Source organism: Hyaena hyaena, unplaced genomic scaffold (assembly GCF_003009895.1).
Source record: "Hyaena hyaena isolate Hyena2069 unplaced genomic scaffold, ASM300989v1 scaffold_140, whole genome shotgun sequence".
NCBI classification, from domain to species: Eukaryota; Metazoa; Chordata; class Mammalia; order Carnivora; family Hyaenidae; genus Hyaena; species Hyaena hyaena.
In genome coordinates, this window is record NW_024080772.1 from 1,827,956 (window position 1) to 1,849,169 (window position 21,214).

The 21,214-nt window shown below is 42.0% G+C and overlaps 1 protein-coding gene across 1 annotated transcript in view; it reads right to left on the reverse strand.

Moving 5' to 3' along the window:
• Nucleotides 1-21,214, reverse strand: part of ALK (ALK receptor tyrosine kinase) — a 671,693-nt gene that overhangs the window by 83,317 nt on the left and 567,162 nt on the right. Inside the window, exon 9 of the mRNA XM_039238463.1 lies at nucleotides 10,786-10,955. Within this exon, the coding sequence (XP_039094394.1) occupies nucleotides 10,786-10,955 (170 nt within the window). The remainder of the gene's footprint in view (nucleotides 1-10,785; nucleotides 10,956-21,214) is intronic.

The following is a 21,214-nucleotide window of genomic DNA, read 5'->3' on the forward strand; positions in this document are numbered from 1 at the left end:
GTGAGGGAGCCCTTTGTGGTAGAATAGGGGGAGAAAATGAGGTTTCAGCCAAGCTGAGCAAGCACGGAGAATCACTCACACTCTTCAACAATCTCAGTCCCAGGCTTCTAGGCACTGGCTGTCTATGACTAATAGTTCTGGTTCCCACATTTGCCCTGGCATGCCACCAATCTGAAAGGCCTCCTGCCACAAGGGTGTTCCACCAGACTTCAGGACGGGGAGAAACCCTTCTCTGACAAGTTCATTTTGATCTCTCATTTTCTCTTTCTGGGTCATGTATATTAAGCTCTGTCTGGGCCCCAAGAGCAACCGGGCGCCTAAAGGGCTGTCCAGAGCTAGAAGAAACCTGCACCCAGTCTTCTTGAGAGACTGGGAAGTCCACTCCACCTTTCTCAGGACAGAGACATTTCTAACACTGGCCTCTTCCTCTTCTCTTTGCTGCTGTGTCAGCTTATGGTTTTGAAAGCTGAGGTAATGCCAGAGATGGGGTGCCCTACGTGGTGAGAAGACACAGGAAGAGGGTGGTTGCTGGTTTCTTTCTATCCTGACAGAAATATCTTTTTGAGGCTGAATTATCAGCTTTCTCTGCTTGGTGAGGGCTAAGTTTCAAAAGGTAGAGTGGAGTGAAGTCTGGGCTACATACTTAGTAGGACTCTTGGCAAGTCACTGAAATTTGTTAGGTACTGTCTTTTTATTTTATTTTAAGAAGTTTATTTATTTATTTATTTTGAGAGAGAGAAAGAGAGAATTCTAAGCAGGCTCTGAACTGTTAGCACATAGCCCAACATGAGGCTGGATCCTACAAAATGTGAGATCATGACCTGAGCTGAGATAGAGTTGCACTTAACCAACTAAACCACCCAGGCACCCCGGCACCATCTTGGCTTTTTAAAAAAAATCTATGTAGTGTGAGTATTTTCACAGTGGAAGCTTTTCTTTAGCATGGGAGATTCTAATTCATTGGTCCTCTTATATACTTATTTTTAGAAATCTGTGCTTCCTTAGGTAGTGTTATAAATTCCATATCTCCCCCTCTGGCTTTGAGCAAAGATTATTTGAGCACCTATTATGAGTTTAGGCACTGTGTCTACAGCTGGGAATATAGAGATGCACAAGACATTGACCTTGACCTTGAGGAATTCAGATGATTTGTGATTCATATTATTCAGTGACTAGGAGATTTCTAAACACCTTTTTAGTTCTGCCCCCATAGAGCTAGAATGTACAACCTGGGGAAACATTGTATCTGAGTAATGAGAGAGAACTCAAGAAAGATTTTGAAGAACTGAATGCCTAGAATAGTGGTAGGGCTTTGGACAGAAGAATCACACAGGAGGGGCATATTGAAGGTGTGGGCAGAATGCCAATCAGGCAGCTGGAAACCCGGGGATGGGACTCAGGTGAGATAAAGACTATGTGTCACCTACACAGAGGTGAGACTAGAAGTGGTGAATGCCAGTGAGGTCCTAGAGAGAAGCAATGTATAGACCTGGATCCTGCTTTACTTCAAATATCAGCAGCCCAGTTATCCCCTAAATTCCAAACTTTGTGCTTGGGTAGAGAAGGGCAGAGAGCATAGGTTTATGTTTTCAGAGGCACTAAGAGTTATGAAAAACATGTGCATGTTGACTTGTAAATTGAGCTGTGGATATTACCAAGAAAATCTTGAGCCAATCCAAAGGGGTTCTAAAGGGGTTCACTTATTGCCATTTTGAGCGACTACTTCTTAAAACCAGACTCACAGGCAGGATCTGTCTCACTGCTTTGCACTCCTGATTATGGAAACTTTGCAATCAAAAGCAACAACTTGTCCCAAGCGTCACAGTAAATCAGTGTTAGAAATAGGATTTAAAGCTCAGAATTGCTAATCTACTCTTTGCTCCAGTGATCTGGGATATTTTCTGAGAAAGAAACAGGGCCAGATCCTTTCAGAGTTATGAATGTTTGATTTGTATATATCTATGCCTGGCTGCACATTGCATTGCTGAGCCACCAGCCACATTTCTTCCACTCTTCTCAGAAGGCCAGCCCAAGGCTGTCCTGGGCTAATCGTGTCATTTGGAAGGTGGCAGTAGACTAGGCCTCTTCTCCGCCTGCCTTTCTTCCCCCTTTCTGAGCCCTACTTCCAGTCTCAGAGCATTTCACATTTGGTCCCTCATAGAGCCTTCAATAGTCTCCTTGCTCTGGTTTCCCATTCTCCAGCCCATCTCTGTGCTCAATAGCTATTACCCACAGTGCAGAGTCCAAAATATGTGGCCTAATATCCATGCTTACCTTCTCCCAAGGAGATTGCTTAGAATTCTCTGATACGACCTAGTTGGCTGTTCTTGCACCCACTTAAAACATTCTTGCTTATAAGCCTCCACTCATCCTGATGGCCTTCTTTGGAATACTCTTTTTCCTTTCCCACCTCAGGAAGATCTAAATTTTCCTCAGGGCCCACCATCTTATGAGAATTTGTGTTCTCCATTTTTCTCCCCTGACATAGAGGTCACTGTGCCATCTGAACACAGGCCACGCTGTCAGACTCTGCATAATACTTCATGTGTTGCTGTTTGCCTCTCAGTGCATATGCTCTGTGTCTCCCCCTGTCTCCTAGCATGCAGAGATTGGCAAGAGGTTGGGTCATACACCCCTTTCCATCCTCTGTGCTTGATGGGGGTTTAAAATGTGTTTCCTGACGATGTGACAATGACACTTTCCTGTGAGAGGGCAATTCCCCGTCTTGCCCACAAGACATCTGAATCTGACATTTTGTGTCAGTGACTTCCAAATGTGGTCAAATATTAAAATTCCTTTCAGAAAGGAGAAATTCAGTGAGAGAAATCCTGGGATGATTTCTGCCAAAAAGTAAGGTTTTGCTACATCATAAAATTTTGGGAATGAAACATTTATGCTTTAGAATAAGATCCCGGAATTGATTTCAGCCTTGAATTATGAAGGTTCTAGGGGAAGACTAATCAATGGTCAGAGCAGCTAAATAAGGAATTGGTATTCTCAAGTGACACTCTGATAGATACCCAGCGACAGGGGCTGTATTCCTTGGCTTATTTGATGATACATCATCCCCACTCCCCCCAATCAAATTCATTTTCCCTTCTTCTGGGCACACAGCAAGACCACATTCCTCAGCATTCCATGCACTTAATATAACCTTGTGACTGAGTTCTAGCAAATGGAAAGTGAGCTGAAGTAATAACTCACAAAATTCTTCCTATATGAGATTCCCCTCCCAAGCCCTTTCTCCATTGGCTGTCTTAATGCAAGGGATTCCAAACCTGGAGAAAAGATTGAGCCAAAGGGAGAAGCAGGCTAGGCCCCTGAATAATCAGATGGAAAGCCACTCTCCAGCTAATACACTAATTTTGGATTTCACATGAGCAAGAAATAATTTTTTTTGTACATCTCTGAGGATTGGAGGTTTAATGTTACTTTGGGTGGTGTTACCTAACTAACATATTGTGTATAACAAACCTATTTGCTTAGGTGTTCTCCGTGTACCTGACATGGTTGGGTTGATGACTAACTCACTCCTCTGAGTAGGATGATGGGTAAAGTTAGCCCTGGTCCGGCTGGAGGACTCAGAAGTACCCTTCTGTCACAACTACAGCCATCCCCTAGTGCACACTCCACTCCAGGACTAGGGAAATGCCTGAGTAAGGCAAGGTGGATTTAAGGAGTATGGTCTAGTGCTCTGGGATGCTAGTTCCTCATCTCTCTGGGGAAGGTAAGGAGAGCAAAGTCAAGTTGTCCATGAAGAACTCTGAGCTTCCTGGATTTACTCAGTGCTATGTACCCTGCTTCACCTAAATTTACTCTGGAGTCTACCATTTTCTCCCAGTGCAGAGAACTGACTCAGGCTGATGTGAATAAGCATGCTGAGATCCCCAGCCTCTGTAGCTTCAGCTGGTTGGGGGCAGAAAACATCATGTTTTTTCTTTACCCACGATGAAGAGGGCCCTAGAAGTGCTGGGTTTTGCCTGTATTCACGGACTTAGGGCAGTCAGACTCACTCAGGAGGGGGAGGTATCACCTAAGAAAGCAGAGCCTTGAGATCTTTCCCTTCCCTCTGCCCTCACCTCTGACTTTGAAGCCTATTGGGCCACTCCTGAGTGAGTGTTTGATGTGTATCTGTTGATAGTGAATGAATGAACAAATTCGAAGGTGACAGTCATTGCTCTTTGCTTCTGTCAGCATGGGCATATCTGGCAGAGGGAGAACCCCAAACTGGCTACCAGAGAGGAGCCTGTTTGGAAGTGAGGAGCCCCAATAGCTGTGGCTTTATTGAGCCTCATGTTGTTCTCTCTGTCTGTACTTCCCTTCTCTCTGGCTCTTACTTCCCTGTGATCCAAAATTTTGTTTTCCTACCAGGCTCTCCCTATAGATGACATTCCTAGAGGGCTGAAATACATTACATGTCCAGGTAGGCTCATCACCTAGTACCAAGTAGGGCAGTAAGTGTTGGCTGGATAAATACATAATATCTGGATGACTTTGGAGGTTAATACCATTTTACACTGAAGCATCCACAGGTGTTCTCTGGTGGACTGAAAGGAGATGGAAGAAACTCTAAGGAAGAGCCTCTATGTTTAATTACCCATAAGACTATGATTTAACTCCTCTGTGCCTCTGTCTTCTCACCTGAAAACAGGGGATGACATCTGCCCCACCTACCCAGAGGTTTGGGATAGAGTGGGCACCTTGAGTTGTGAAGGGGTAAAGCACTCTGGGGGGCAGGTTCATGGGTGCTGTGAATACAAAGAACATGGGGCACAGTGTAGAGTAGTCCAGAGGCTGCTGTGACCATGGGTGGAGCCTGTCTAGCAGAGGGGTAGCAGACACTGGTGTGTGGGGTTTGCAGGGGTGACAACCACTTCTTTCATATGGAAACTTCCTCAGAAGGGAAGGCAGGCAGAAAGTGAAGAACCCAGGGCCTGACCTTTCACTGACTCTTCCTAGGGACCATGCAGGCATTATATGACCTAGAATTTCTGTGTCAGTCCTTTTGGACGTGAACTTTATTCTCTACTGGAGGCTGGCTTGTTAAATGTATAACTAAATGTATTTTATTTTTATGCTTTTGTTAGACATGGTACATTAATACATTTGCAGATGAAAAATGCCTATTAGGACTTATGCTCTAGCTCTGAAGTAGAAATAGTCAAAGGCATTATAGAGTGATGACTTAAAAACCCATGTGGGGAAGGGGCCATTGTGTTCTAGAATAAAAAGAAGAGAATCCCACTGTGCTGGTGATGCTGCCCAGGCTGGAGGGGTGAGAGAAGGCAGGCAGGCAAGGGCTGGGTGGGAAATGGTCTTCAGCAGGAGCTCAGCTGGAGAATTAAGATGATGGATTTCAGTGGTAGATAATGCAAAGGAAAGATAATGAACTAAATCAAAATAAACAAGTGGTGTGGCCTAAAAAATCCAAAATAAAAATATTTTGTTAATAACAACGGCTATCATTTATCAAGTTTTCTATTACATGCCAAGCACTGTGTTTTCATTTCCTCAGGCTTGTACACAGAAGTAGACTAGCCTAAGGGCTAAGAGAAAATTATTTAACCTCTTTAGACCTCATATTACTCTTATAAAAAGGGGGATTAATTATGGTATCTATCTCAAGGGATGTTTTAAGGATGGAATGAGATAATGCATGTAAAGTACTTGTTACAGTGACTGGCATGCAGTAAAGTACTCAACAAATGCTAGTTCCAGTCATTATCATTTATAAATCTTCCTATGGCTCTAGGAGGAAGCTTTGGTTCAAAAATAGGAATTAAACACAACATTTTAGGAGTGTGTTTAGACCTGCAAACTAGGGTTCATTGGAAATTTCTGGATTTCCTTTCTCTGGAAGTTAATTGCTTCTCTAGTTAAGTAAGAATAAGTGATAAAAATGCCCATCTAATGCCTTTCTCATCACAGAAAGATGCTACAGAAAGGGGCAGTTTTGTCTGATAGCACCCCATACAAAGTGAAGATTCTGTGGATTAGAAGCAAGAATGGGATATGAGAAAAATCTTGACTCTGGAATTTGGCCTAAGTACATAAAGACATAACTCTCAGTTTAACTGATCCCATTTGAAAGATGCATTTGTTAAACACACTACTTGTCGTTTAGGACAAAGGATACAAAAGGAAAAGAAATCTCAATACCTCCAGAGGGAACATTTTTTCTTGTTAGACTATGTATATAGGGTATGGCTAAAAGCCTTTATAATGATAATGCCAGGGAATAGAGCCTCCACATGCACGTTAAGTTATGTACTTTCTATCTGGCTGTATGAATGCAGTGATTTGTGGGACAAGGGTTGATCCATGGTGTTTCCAAATCTATCTTGTAATGAGTCAAACTTAGTACCTGCTTCTGCTCTGTGAGCGTGTCAGAGCTTAAGATGGTGTGGGAATATTGTGTTGAATTTACTAGAATATATTATTATAAAGACGAAAACTAGGGGTGTGTCCTTATAAGAGACTGACAGATTAAGGGAAGAGAACCTGCCTTTCTTCCATTTGAGTAAAGGTAGAATTAATTCCAACAGAAAGAATGGCAGTTGAATGGGAGAGGGAATGAAGAAAACTAGTTATATGAGGTGGCTGTAAAATAATGAGATAACTTTTAAGCACATATCAAGTCAATATTTGAATTGGTGCTGTCCTTTAAAATTACCTTGAAAGCACATATCGGCATTCCAGGGATGTTGCCACTGCTCAAAATATCATGGGCACTACTCATGGAGATTTTTCTCGTTACTCTTTATAGTATAGTTTTATGGTTAAACTCACTTCATAATGATGACAGACTATGACATTATTTTTATTCCTTTGCCTGTTTGTAAATGGACAGAAGAAATACCATCCCATGGATCAATGTCTCCCCATCATCAGCTTTTATATACTGATGGCATATTCTTTGAGCATTCACAGAAAAACTACTATGTGGTGGCAGCAATGTGAATACAGCTCTTTGCTCTCAAGTGCTCAGCTCTAGATCTCTCTACTCAAAAAGATTAGGGCACACAGTTAGGATCAAAGTCTTTCTTATAAAGTGATTCTGACAGAACAGTGACCAGAGATAAAGAAAGTCCAGGTACCAGGCAAGTCTCTAAAGAAAATTTCTTGCCATGAGTAAAAAATGCTGTTGGGGCTCATCTGATGAGACACAGGTGTTGCTTTGATATACATAACACTTTGCAGCACTATTTATTATAATATGATTTTATCTGTTTTGTTAGATTGAACACAAGAAGAATGTTAGATGGGTTCCAGTAAGGGAAATTTTCAGTTAATTCAGCTGGAATTTGGAAATGTATGCGATTGCTCTCAACACATCATTCTGTAAACACATATTTGTTGGACATATGATGTGTCTGTTAGGCATGGTTCTGGATGTTCAAGGAACAGTGATATACAAGACAGATCTGATCTTTACCTTGTTAATGTGTATATTCAGATATTTAAAAAAAAGATAGTAAAGAGTGACAAGTTATATAGGGCTATTTTAAGGCCATGAGAACATATTGTAGGTGTACTATATAGTCTAGAGGCCTTTAAAAAGTGAAGGAAGAGTGTCATTTAGGGATAAGGAAGGTGGAGGAAGAACATTTCATGTGAAGAGAATGGAAGGTACAGAAACCTGTAAGCAAGAATCTAGCAAGGTACAACTGAACTGAAAGAAGTATCTAAAACCTGGGAGCTCTTTAGAGCTAACCTGTAAACCCTAATAAAAGTTGCTTCAAAAACCTTTGTAATGCATGCAATGTAATGTAATGTTGGGGAAGCTAGGAGTGGAGATTTGCGACAGCATTGGGAATAAAGTTGCTGCTCCGTCAAGGTCCGTGCTTGGGGAGCTGTCCAGGACGTGAGTGCTGAATAGCTAAAGCCAGAACCTGCCTAAGGAAGCAGGTGGTACAGGAGGAGCCAATGCTTACCTAAGGGTTGGGGGGAAGAGAGTTTGTCTTTGTTATTTATCCATTTTCCTTATCTTTCCATTATACATTTCCTTCCTCTCCCTCTCCCTCCTCCCATTTTCATTTTCTGGCACCTTGGCAGCCATAGCTCACTCTCCCTGGAAGGAAAAGGAAGAATGTGTTTCTTGCTCCTTCCCCTTAGAAGGAGTCTACACAACACTGATGACAGCAAATTCAGAAGAACACCCACTTCTATAATCTTAGGGTTGCAGGACTGGTTATTATTGCTGAATGGGCCATCCCAGTCTCTTCTGAGGTATCAGGTGGGGAGATATTATTATTATATTAATTATTATTATTATATTATGAGTTATTATTAGTAGTTATAACTGACTGAGCACTTACTGTGGGCCAGAAAGTTTACCAAGCACTTTACTACTCTAAGCCTCAGACATAAACTTTGTTATCTCTGTTTTATATAACATGGATTGACTTGGAAGATCAGTGGTTGTGACTTGTGCTATTTTTTTTTCAATAAGTTATTTGAAGCTGCATAACTGAGGGATGAGGATGGAGGATGTGGAAAATAAAATTTATTGATACTTATTATATATAGATGCTTTTGACAGTCATTTTATTTAGTATCATAACAACCCTGTGAAGTTGTACTGTGATTATACTTACTTTACAGATGTGGCCACCAAGGCTCAGAGAGGGTCAGTGATTGGTTGGGGTCACATAACTAGTGAGTGCCTGAGACAGTTTTAAACTTGGGACTATCTGATCCTAAAGCCTATGCTCTTTCATCCACAGTGCTTTTTTAGTTTTATGGCCAGTCACCTCTACTGGTAAGTGATTTTAGCAACTGAAAACTCCCTCTCCTGCAGTTCCATTTACCTCTGGGTCTTGATGCCTTCTATATCATCTTTTGCTCTGGGTGGGGCGAGTAGCTTCCTACATCAGAGCATGTCAGTGGTGTGCAGGCTCCTGGTGAATGGTGGCACTTGTGTGTTCTGTAATTGCACACTTATTAGGTCACAAGACATCATCAAGCCAAGCTGGCCTTTGTCTGAATCCCCACTGGACAGATTGGTCTCAGTACCAATATTGGAAATGTCAGTCTGGTAAACAGCCTTTAATAGGTTGGAGGGAGGCTGAGAACAAAGTCTTCTTCAAACGAAACTCTCGAGGATGGGAGTGAACAGAGTCAACATCTTACTTGCTTTAAATCCCCTGGGGTGGTTATGAAAGACAGAGGACTTGCTGGATTGAGGAGAAAAAAAATGCTTTGATTCATCTGAATTAATTTAGCATCTCCCAGGAGGAAGGGCTCTGGCATCACCTTCCTGTTCTCCATCCCTTGCATACAACTCTCACAATCCCAGAGGACAAAAGACCAGTCTGTGGTATGGAATGCTCACACTGCCCCTTCCTCTATTTTAATTAAATCCATTTGTCCTAGGGTAGCACTGTGCCTCAGGATGTCCAAGGGCTTTGATCCTTAACCCCCACACATTTGAAGGAGTGGGAAACTGGTGCTCAGAGTGAGGAGAATCGCTTCTCCTTATGACACCACAGCTGAAGTTATGAGCTCTTGGAAATAGCAGACTCTGTGAAGTTTGGGTGAAGAATATGAGACCCAGCTTTATCCTTACAAAGCTCCATGCCAGCTGGCATCACCCTCACCTTGCCTTCAGTCCTTTGTCCTCATTTTTCAGAGGTGAATCCATCAGGATGGTAATTTGGATGGGTTTTTAAGAGTCTAATGCAGAGGTGCTAGGGGTGCTGGGTTTGATATTTAGCCTGTTTAAGTTGGTTTTCCTCCTCCGGATCCACTTATCTGCCCCCATTTATAGAAATAACTCCCACCCTCTGCCCTCTGTCTATTTTGGTCTGGAACAGATTAGTGCACCAACCATTGAGGGTGCAGTATGATTCATCAGGGAGTCATGTGAGCTGCTGTGCTAGGCTAGGCACTGCTTGCTCCCAGCTGGCTGCAGATGGCAGACTGGTGCCATCCCGGGGAGACAAATGGCAGTTGATGTCAGTGGTTACTGCTTCATTTCAGAGCCACACAAAGTCAATGATCTTCTAGTCCAACTCTCTCAGCTTAAAGATGAGGAAACTAAGACTTAGAGAGGTTCAAAGCTACTAGTGTAGAATTCAAATAGGAGTCAGAGCCTCTGGTAGAATCACTCCTCTGTTTACTGAAGAATTTATCATCTCCTTTATCTACTTGCTTCAGGGACCTCACTCTACAAAGCCCTGGACTTGAACTGACCTGAGCACCAGTCCTCACTCCGATGCCAACCTGCTTGTCCTGTAACTCTTTGGTTACAGGATGAGATGAGAATCTTGTGAAAGGACAGGAATGGAACATGATGAGGTCTGTACTACCTATGTCACAGATTTTGTTGTTAATAAGGGATAAATAAAATGTCAAATGGGAAAGTAAGGTGAAATGCATTAATTAAGAGAAAATATTATATACATATAAAGACTGATTATTATGTGGCAGTAATACGTGTTGTTCAAAGTCATGAGTATGAGTTTTATTTCATCCTACTACAGACACTGGAGGCAGCCAATCAGGCCAGGCCAGAGATGCAAGAGATGAGTGCTCATTAGCATGGAAATTAGCATGGAAACTCAGTGCTCCCTATAAGTCTGCAGAAAGTGTGCATGTATGTGTGTGTGTTGTGTGTGTGTGTGTGTGTGTTGTGTGTGTGTACATATTTGTGTACACGCACATGTATGTGCTCATCTGGATGCATGTCTTGGGTAAAGGGGATGGGGAGAGGAAAGACATGACACCTTTCTGCATCTTGGTTGATAGAAGAAAAGAGAGGGACAGAAATGAGTGGCAGCTCACCTGTCAGCCACATCGAGAAGAGGTAGCACCGTCCACTGCCACAGGCTCAAGCCTTCATTGGTGGCAACATGCCAGACCGTTCTGCTTTGTTCCTTCCCAGTTTTATTCTCTACCAGCACCAAGGAGATGTTTCCCTGCAAGACTCCACGGATGAGCCAGGCCATTCGGAGCTGCAAGGGAGAAAAGAGCCAGAAGGACAAGAGTTAATGTTAAAAGGAATCTTTGGTCCCCTTCCTGGAATTCTCACCTGAAGCCTCAAGGATGTTGTTGGACACTCAGCCAAGGTATGCCCAGTGAGGAAAGCTGGTGACTAACTGATCTTGCTCACTGTCTCCCCAAATGGCTCTCATTAAGATTCAAGGAGCTGGGCAGAGGCAACTATGGACAATTTTGTTCAGGTTGATCCTAAGTTTCACAAGATTATGCATTTGAGGTGATACTAAGATCAATGGGATAAAAATGAACTTCTTAAAGGGATCCAAGGATGCTTGTCTGTGGCCCCAATTCACTTTGTGACCTTGGACAAGTGATTTTATGACTCAATTTCTTTAATGCCTTATGTATCATAGATTTTTCTTCCTCTCCCAGACTCTAATACTCTTATTTGAATGATACCATGCCATGTGTTAGCTAACCAGAGACTCTATGATTTGATACTTATGGCCATAAGTATCAAACTGGTAGGCAAAGGCAGGACAAAAATCTACTTATTGAGATACTTTATGATGGTTGCCTTTCAGAATTATGATGTCTACTTTGACAAAAGGAAGCTGCAATCATATATTTTCTTTTCTTTTCTTTTCTTTTTTTTTTTTGAAACAGAGAGACAGAGCATGAGCCGGGGAGGGACAGAGAGAGAGAGGGAGACACAGAATCTGAAACAGGCTCCAGGCTCTGAGCTGCCTGCACAGAACCCGATGCAGGGCTTGAACCCACAAACCACAAGATCATGAACTGAGCAGAAGTCAGACGCTTAACCAACTGAGCCACCCAGGCGCCTCTGAAATCATATATTTTCATTGTGTCTTTAGGAAAGTTTCCTATGGCATTGTTCCTTAGATGTTTGATAAGAGACTGTAGCAAATATTTCTAAAAGAGTTTAAGTGCAGTCATGTCCAGAATAAGTATATGTTATAAACAAGGCCTCTGGTATTTTTATTTGATAGAAACAACCTGTAAGCTTAGGATGATTATAGCATATAATAGCCCCAAATATTTCTGTTTAGATCCTGTAATAAAAAATGGCTATTGTGGAATGGAAGGCAAAGTATGTCCTATGGCAACTGGAGTTTTCATCTGCTATGTGTCCCCTTTTCTTTGATTCTCATCGTTTGAAGACATTCTTTTCTGTAAATCACCATTCCTTTGTCTCCCACTCCCTAAGGTCATGGTTTCATTACAGTTTGATCAAAGAGGTCGCATACGATGAACTTCCCACTTTGTTGCATATTACCTCTTCACTAACAAGGCCACACTTGGCACTGGGTGCCTAGGTGCTGTTTTATTTCTGAGCCTGAGTCAGGCAAGCCTGGTCTATAACCATAACCTCTTCACTTATACCTTTCCCATTTCCCAAATCTGGTGTAGTAAATACTTGTCTCCAATGAGTACTCCCAGGATAATTTAACAAATCTGTTAACAGTTTTTTTCTGCCCTCACATGGCTTCCTTGTACAATCTGGTTGCCATGACTAGAAATTTTAATCCTACCACTCCTAACTAACCCCTCTCAGCCTTTAGCCCATGCCCAGTGCCCTGCTTGGAATATTGTTTGCTATATCCCTTCTGTCCTTTTGCTTCTTGGCTACAGAATATTTGCTGATTTGGACTTGTGTGAAATCAGACTCTTGACCCTCAATGCTCTGGATGGTTGTTGGTACTTATTAATCCACTGTTGATTTCTGCAGTTGATTTGTGAACACAAATAGCACAATGGGTGTTTCAAACTCTTCCTCAAACACTAATGCTGTTACCTCTTGGTCCAACTCCTGATCCATTATTTTGATTTTTACTTTACTGACAAAGATTTACTGTATTGGGTGCAATCTCCTTCAGCCTCTCTGCCTCCCTCCCTTCCTTCCCTTCTTTTCCTCCTTCCCTTCCCCTCCCCTCCTTCCTTCCCCCACCTCCTCCTTCTCCTTGTTTTCCTCCTCCTCCTCCTTCTATTTCTCAGCATAGGTGTTTATTTACCTACATTTATTTACCTTCTCTCTTCTTTTCCTGTCTTAGAGGAAGATGTATCTTTTATTTTCTTCTGTTAAGTTAATCTCTTATGTTTTACTCGCCCCCCCCCCCCCCCCCCCCCCCCCCCCCCCCCCCCAGTTCTTGCTCTCTCAATAACTGCTTTCAGCACCTTCAGACTCTTTCTACCTTTTGGCTTTTCCATCTATAAAAAAGACCAGCTTTCATCCATCCCAGAAAAATATCCTTTATTTGATCCTGCTAGCTCCTCTGACATGCAACCTATTTCTTTACCTCCATTCAGATGTTAACATCTTGGATAACTGGCATGTAACTGCTTTTATTTCCTTGTTGCCCATGCTTTCTTTAAAGTCTTTCAACCTAGCTTTTATTCTCATTACTCTAACAAAGTAGCACTCACAATGTCCTTTATAGCTTACTCTTTCAGCTCTTTCTATGGCCTCCTAAAATGCCTCTCCCTCTCTACTTTCTCCCTTCTAACTTCTTTTGTATATCTCTATCATATCTTCCTGTTTACCACTACCATCTGTGACTGATTCTTCAGTGGTTTCTCTTTATCGACTAATATCAAGGCATTCATGTTCCTTTACAATCTAAGAAAATCAACTTTTTAGGCACTCAATGAATATTTATTGAGTACTTATGCTGAGCCACATGTATCCTCCACCCTAGAATGGTCTAAGAGCTTGAGTTAGAGGGATCTGAATTAAAATATTGTTGTCACTTTGGTCCTTTTGAAGTACAGTTCTGTATTCTCTAAGATGGGAATAGGTTTAGGAATACAGTGACAGCTTAACAAGATAACAAATAGTGTAACAAATATTAAAAAGGAATTTTGGCTGAAGCACTGAGGCAATAGATGCTATACAATGTTGAAGGACTTTCAAGAGGGGTGGATGAAAATAGGTTACACAATTCTTAATCTCTTATCCATACTTTGGATTTTTTAAAAAGTTGGTGGTTGACCACTAGGAGAGACTTTTTATTTTATTTTATTATTTTTAAAAATAATTTATTGTCAACTTGGTTTCCATATAATACCCAGTGCTCATCCCCACAAGTGCCCTCCTCCACACCCATCACCCCCCCTTCCCCTCACCCCCACCCCCATCAGTCCTCAGTTTGTTCTCAGAAGGAGAGAGTTTTTAGCATGTGCTTTTTGTGTATTATGAGTTCCACCTCACTTTACCCTTCTGCAGAGAAGTTTCCCTCTTCATCCTAAGTCAAGAGAGCAGTTTTAATGATACCACCTTGAGCACTTGCAGTTTGGGGAGTTCAGTAGAATGTTTTGTAACTCCTACTGGAAAATCTAAAGTATGAACAAGGGGCTGAGTAGCTGCTCTGATGGCAGAACAAAGGCAAGGTGGAACCATTGGATGGCTTGCACTCTGAGAGTTTGGTGGTGCACACATGCATGATCATTACACATAGACTAGAGTGAGCAGTGTAAAAGAGGGCCCATGTGGGTCACTTTAGATCTTGTCTAAGAGGGCTTCTTGAAGAGGTCAACAGAATTCAGAAGAAAGAAGGTGCAGGCATCTTGAGATGCCCAAGGGCAGAGGAAAGAGTAAATGACCTCCTGGAATAGAGATACATATGCCCTAGTCAAGGTGAAAGATTACTAGCCATAGTGGAGGGGGTCAGGAGGAATGGAGATCTCCAAAGAAACCACAAACATGCCCCTTGTGAAAAATAGTAAGCCTTAAATAATTGCCACATCCAGAGAATACCAATGCCAGATCACCACAACAGTTTTTGTCCAGGGAGAGCTTTCTTGCTTCCCTTACTCTTTCCCTTTCCCTGCACTAAAGGGTCACAAGTTAGCCAGACGACTGAAGAGGAAAGCTGAGTGAAACGGAGAGAACAGTGACCACCATTTCCCTAATTTCAGGGTTTGCATCTACAGTAGTGTCAAGTCTGGCAGGAGGAGGGGAGGAAAAAAGCCCTAACTTTAAAGCAAGATTGAAGCTCTGATGAGATGGGCATTTTGACTTCTAAATAAGCCTGTGTTTTGTGTTTTGAAGAGACTAAAAGTAGTTTGTATTACCTAGAGCAACCAGGTAAGTAGTTTTCATCCAGTAGTCCACACATGGGGGCCAAGTGGATGTTAGTTCCTAGACTCCCCCACATTAGTCTACATGTCCGCTTTGCACTTGACATGTATTTTTTTGCTTCTGTGGTTTTGATCTTTCCATTTCCTCTACCTGTTCTTTCCTTCTCACCACTTAAAAAATTAAATATTTAATTTTCATGGAATCTTTTCTTATCTTCTATCTCACAAATGACCCCCCCCCCCCCGAAATCTTACAATTGAGGTTATTGGGACCATGACAGGACACAGCTCTGGTGGCTTGTCTTCCCTCCATCGTCCTTGGGCAATTTCCTTCAAGGCAGGGATGTCTTACCTTGTATTCATAGTAGTGATTAAGTGAGGGCACATGGTAGAAACTGATCAATATCAGGATAAATAAAGAGGTATATGTTTCTAGGAACACCCTTCTGTCTTTACCAGGTCCCCTCTCAGGGATAGAAACCAACTTTCCACCTATGAAGCTCATTAGCACTTTCCTACACTGTAGGGTTGGGTACCAGGGAAGGAAGGGGATCCACCCATTTTGCAGTTAACTAGCTGAAGTGGAAATGGCCTGATTCTCAGCTTTCTTTGGAAACTTTCAGTCTGAAGTAGAGTCTGCTAGTGGGCTGAGCATGGCAGTGAGATGTAGCCCTGTCATACTGACATTGGGGCCATTGGCTAGCTTACTGCTGAGCTTTCTCCATCTTCCTACACTATATTTTAGGCCTGGGAAGTGAGAACAGTACTGGTTGCCAAGGGATGGCATCCCTAGCTCCTGAGGAGATCTACCAGGATCCCTCTTGGTATCAGCCCTTGAGGTGATTATCTATTCATTCAACCCATATTTACTGCATACCTACTCTGTGCTGTATTATTATATATACCTTCCCTGCCCTCATGAAGCTTATAAGCTTGCCAGGAAGTCTGAATTTCAAGGAATAACTGCAATTTTGCTGGGTGTAGCAAAAGGGAAGTAATCGGAGCCATTTGACAGTAAAGACTCAAAACATGAGACAATCAAACCAAGACTGCTTGACATAAGACAATGAGGACTTGGGTCAAGATGGCCACTTGATCCAACTGTTCAGAACTACAGACAAATAGTAGTATTAAAAATTTGACTTTCCTGAGCCTAAGTGTCCATCAACAGATGAATGGATCAAGAAGATGTGGTTTATCTATACCATGGAATACTACATGGCAATGAGAAACAATGACATCTGGCCATGTGTAGCAACATGGATGAACCTTGAGGGTGTTATGCTGAGCGAAATAAGTCAGGCAGAGAAGGACAAATATCATATGTTTGCACGTATAGGAGGATTAGGAGGAACTTGACGGAGGACCAAGGGGGAGAAGAAGGGCGGAAATGGTGGGGGAAAGGGAGAGAGGCAAACCATGAGAGACTCTTGAATGCTGACAAAAACTGAGGACTGATGGATGTGGGGGGGAGGAGGGGAGGGGCATGGAGGAGGGCACTTTGGGGATGAGCACTGAGTGTTATGTGGAAACTAATTTGACAATAAACTATTTGTAAAAAAAAAAAAAAAGTAAAAAAAAATATTTGACTTTCCTTTCATCTTACAATACTACCAGCCATGTTTATAGCAGAAAACATTTATCTGCAGCTACAACTCAAGCCAAGGCATGCACTGTCTCAGTTTCCATAAAGTCTAGTTTTAGAAACAGATGCAAGGCTTGGAATGACATTGCAAACTGGTGGTTAGTGAATGGCTAGCAAAGTATGTTTTTCTGCCACTTATTTCTTTCATACGCTGAGTGTTTAGTAAGGTGGTGTATCTAGGTGATGTATTCTTTCTCAGATAGAAGCAGTTTAGAACTTCAGGTTTTTCACTTGGCCTGCTTTTCACCTATAGTTATACATAGTGACTCCAGATTCTGCCTCTAAATGTCAGTCAGTGATTTGCTACTCAGAGTGTGATGTTCAGGTTGGGATTAGTGTTACCTGGGAATTTGTCAGAGATGCAGAACCTCTTGCCTGATCCCAGACTTACTGCATCAGAATCTGCAGGGAAGCAACCTCTGGGGCCTTGTTCCCATGCTCCTACGACTCATCCCACTTCCTTTCCAGAATGCACTGAAAACAATTGTCCTTTGTATCAACATTCATTCCCAGTGGTTTATCAACTCTCTTTATTTCATTGCCTGCTGACGAAGGGATAGCATGAGGTTTGTGCTCCAATATCGAAGTGAATGAATTATGTGACTTTAAGGCAACCACTTACCTCTGTGAGCCTCTATTTTCTTAAGACAAATTTGTGATAATAACCATAGCTTCCCTGCCCACCTTAAAGTGGTCATAAAAACTGAGGTAAAGAGTGTGGAAGCAGAGCCCACATGTTGTGAACGAAATGGTTAAGCCAGTGGTTTTCAACCTGGGCTGCAAATTGAAAGCACCTGGGGAGTTTTCACAACTACTCATGCCTGAGTTCCACTCCAGACATTCCGGTTTAATTGGTCTTGGGTAGGTCCTGCGCATCAGCAGTTTTTCAAATCTCTCCAGATGATTCTAAAGTACATCATAGGCTGAAACCACTGGAGAGATGGGGTTACTTAGTGCAGGAAGTAGCCTGGTCATCTTGGTCAGGGGTCCATTCTTATCTTGCACTTTGAGTAAGAGGCAATTCTTAATAACTAAAAAATGGCTTAAAATGTTTCCACCATCACCAAGGTGTACTAGGAATGTTTTTCCTGCAAGAGGGAGGATGCAGACCTCAGCAGAGGGCCTTCACGTGCCTGCCACATTATCCCTTGGCCAGGACTGAGGACAACCTGAGAGTGAGAGATTCATGGGCTGAGGGTAAGCAGTGATGACCTAAGAATGCAAATGGGACCAGAAGTATCCTCTTGGGACTACTTACCAATTTCTTAATTAGATCTGAAGGACTGACATCAATCCTTTCTGAATATCCCTTATTTATTATTTGTATCTAAGTGTATAGAGTAACTATTTGTGGTTCCCAGGGCAGATTGCAGGTTCAAGGCCCTCTAAAAGACTTCCCTTTTCCTCCTAAATACAGTCGCAGATAAAAGAAGCCCTTTGTTACCATTATATGTAGATATCCATGCCAGGTAGACCTGGCTTGATACTGACAGTTAAGGTTCAGGTGCTCAGAGTGGGCAGAATACAATTTTGGAATTTGATTTTAATAAGACCAATTTCTATCGGGGTAACCTATAGGATCATTTGTTAAATGACTATTGAATGCTAGAGAGCTGTGCTAGGCACTTGTACATATGCTATCTCATTTTATACTCACAACATTCCTTCCTGTAGGTATTATCATACCCATTTTTCATATGTGGAATCTGAAACTTATAGATAAGTTAAGTCACCCATGGTCGCTGGGCCCATATCCTGTGGAGCTGGTTTCCACACTACGGTCTGTGCTGTTTCTAACATATCTATAGCGCTGTGTACATGTAACATGTTATGGTAATACTTAACTCTTTTGTGGGTGTATTGTGAAGGTTTTCTAGATCCTTGTTCCTCAAAGTGTGGTCTATAAACCAGCAGTATTGGCATGACCTGGGAACTTTTTAAAAATTCAGGGTCTTGGGGTGCCTGGGTGGCTCAATCAGTTAAGCAGCCAACTTCGGCTCAGGTCATGATCTCATGATTTGTGAGTTCGAGCCCCACATCAGGCTCTGGGCTGACAGCCCGGGGCCTGGAGCCTGCTTCAGATTCTGTGTCTTCCTCTCTCTCTGCCCCTCCTCTGCTCACTCTGTCTCTCAAAAACAAATAAATGTTAAAAAATTGTTTTAAAATAATGCAGGGTCTCAAGTCCCACCTTAGGCCTGCCGAGTCAGAATTTATATCTTAATAAGATCTTAGCTCAGACATACCATCAGAATAGAGGAATTAGGGAGGGGTAGGTTTTAAACCTTTGTCTCTGCCAGACAATTAGTATCATGTGTTTGTACATATGTATATATTATATATATATATGACAAATGTATTCACACAAATATGAGAAATCTCATATAAATATAATGTTTATGAGAAATAACACTTGTTGGAGCCTATGATGATAAAAATGTTGATCCTTCTAGATACATCCTAATAGGTATAGGTTATAAATGCTAGCTTTTGACTAATAACCTATTTTATATGCAGACAGAAAATAGGACAAGTGAAAAGAGACAACGTCAGGAGCACGCCACCAGCAATTATATTCTCTGGCTCCAGCAGGCCCTTTCACAAGGGCCTTTCCCCCGCTCCTTCTCGATGGGGTCCAATAGACTTTCCAATTACGTGCTACCAGTGTTTGTCTTGTTATTAATTAAAGTTCTGTATGTAAAGCAAGAGCTGCATTGTGGCTAGGCCTAATGCTATTATTTCTCTCATGGCCCTTTCCTCCTCCTGAGGTAATTACTGCAATTTTATGTCTAGAATATGCCCCGTGTTTGCTATGCATACCTCGTGACAACTTCACGACAATATCTTGAATCCATCAAAAAAATATCAGCATGGAACTTAGGCTGAAATTGGACAAAAGAGACTCAACGGTATCAAATAATGTCCATTCTGTATGCAGCACCCCCAAACGTAGGTAATGCTGTGAGGTGGAAGGTGCTATCTTTCTTTGTCTTTCTGAAGGGCTGTCTGAATTCCCAGAGCAGAGACCAAACCAGGATGCACGTTCCAGTGTGTATTTCACTTCAACAGAAGGATATGCTTTCTAACAGAGAGAGATGCTCAAAGATGAGCTTGCTTGGGAGGGTGGATATTCCCCACCCTGGGCGGATCCAGGGGGGCATCCAGCAGTGACTGGGCAACCAGAATTGATGCTGTTGTCAGGGACATCCAAGCTTTGAATAAAGGTTAAGTCTCCTTCCCAACCTGTGATGCCACAGGACTGTCGTACGGGTGTGAACTGGTAATTTTAAGAGTTCCTTGGTTTCTTATTAATAAGAGTTCCATGGTCTCTTATTAACTTTAATTGAGAGTATTGACTCACTGCAAAACCCAGTGTTTTTGTAGGCCATCTCCTAATTCACCTGGAAAAAATAAATACCAACTCTCCAGCTATAAATAGCCTAATGAAAAATCAACTCAACACAGCAAGAAGCAGGCCAGATGCAGATTTTTGATAACAAGCAAGGAAAATGTGCTGGCAAATACTTGCAATTATGGAAGTTTAAGAAATGCTGGATTCCTGGCCATGAAGGAGACTTAAAAGATTGATATCCTGTCTGAAAATAGCACCCCATGTCTCCTTCTTTCCAAGGCATCACATCAAAGCCAGAAACAGCCAGCCAGGGAAACGTACATGCTCCCTTTGTAAAAACACAGCAAGAAAACATGAAGGTTATACATAAAAATAACAACTGTGGGATCCCTGGCTGGTGAAGTTACGGAGTTACAGGTATTTTTTCCTTCTTTGGCCTCTTCTAATTTATTTTTACAATGAACATCCATTACTTTTTGATAAGTAGAACAAAAATGACAAAATAAGTGTAGGGTATGCAGCTATTAAAAGCATGTTTATGAAGAATAACACTGATGCAAGAAAATATAATATTAAAGAAAGAAAGAAGACATAAAATATTTATATGGTATGATGCCAAATTTGTATGAGCCCTTTCCACTCTGCTCAAATCTACATCTATGTATCTGGAAGGAAATGCACCAGTGTGGTAAGAAGGATTACCTTTGGGGGGTAAGAGTGTGGGCAATTTCAATTCTCTTCATGCTTTCTGTATTTTCCTAATGTTCTCCAATGAGCATAGAACACTTTTATAATCAGAAAAAACAATAAACACTATATTAAAAATGGCAGCAAGGGAGGGTTCTGATGTCATTTGAAAATGGGAAAAAATAGTGCTTTCTTTTCACCCCCTTCTGGGAAGATAAGTTTCTCTTGCCTGCAATGTCTGGGCTTTTTAGGAAGACCCAGGGAAGGTGGGGAGCTTCTAGGGAAGAAGTGATGCAGACAGAACACGAGCTTTGAAATCAAACAGCCATTCTGTCTTTATTTGTGGCATAATCAGTCCTCTGTCTTCATCCATAAAATGGGGCCAATTGTACTCTGCTCAGAGAGTTGCTGGGGAACTTTAATAAGATTACAAAACCCAGTGCCCACCTTACCAAATACATTTGATCAATGTTAGTTTTCTCCTCCTGTATGGG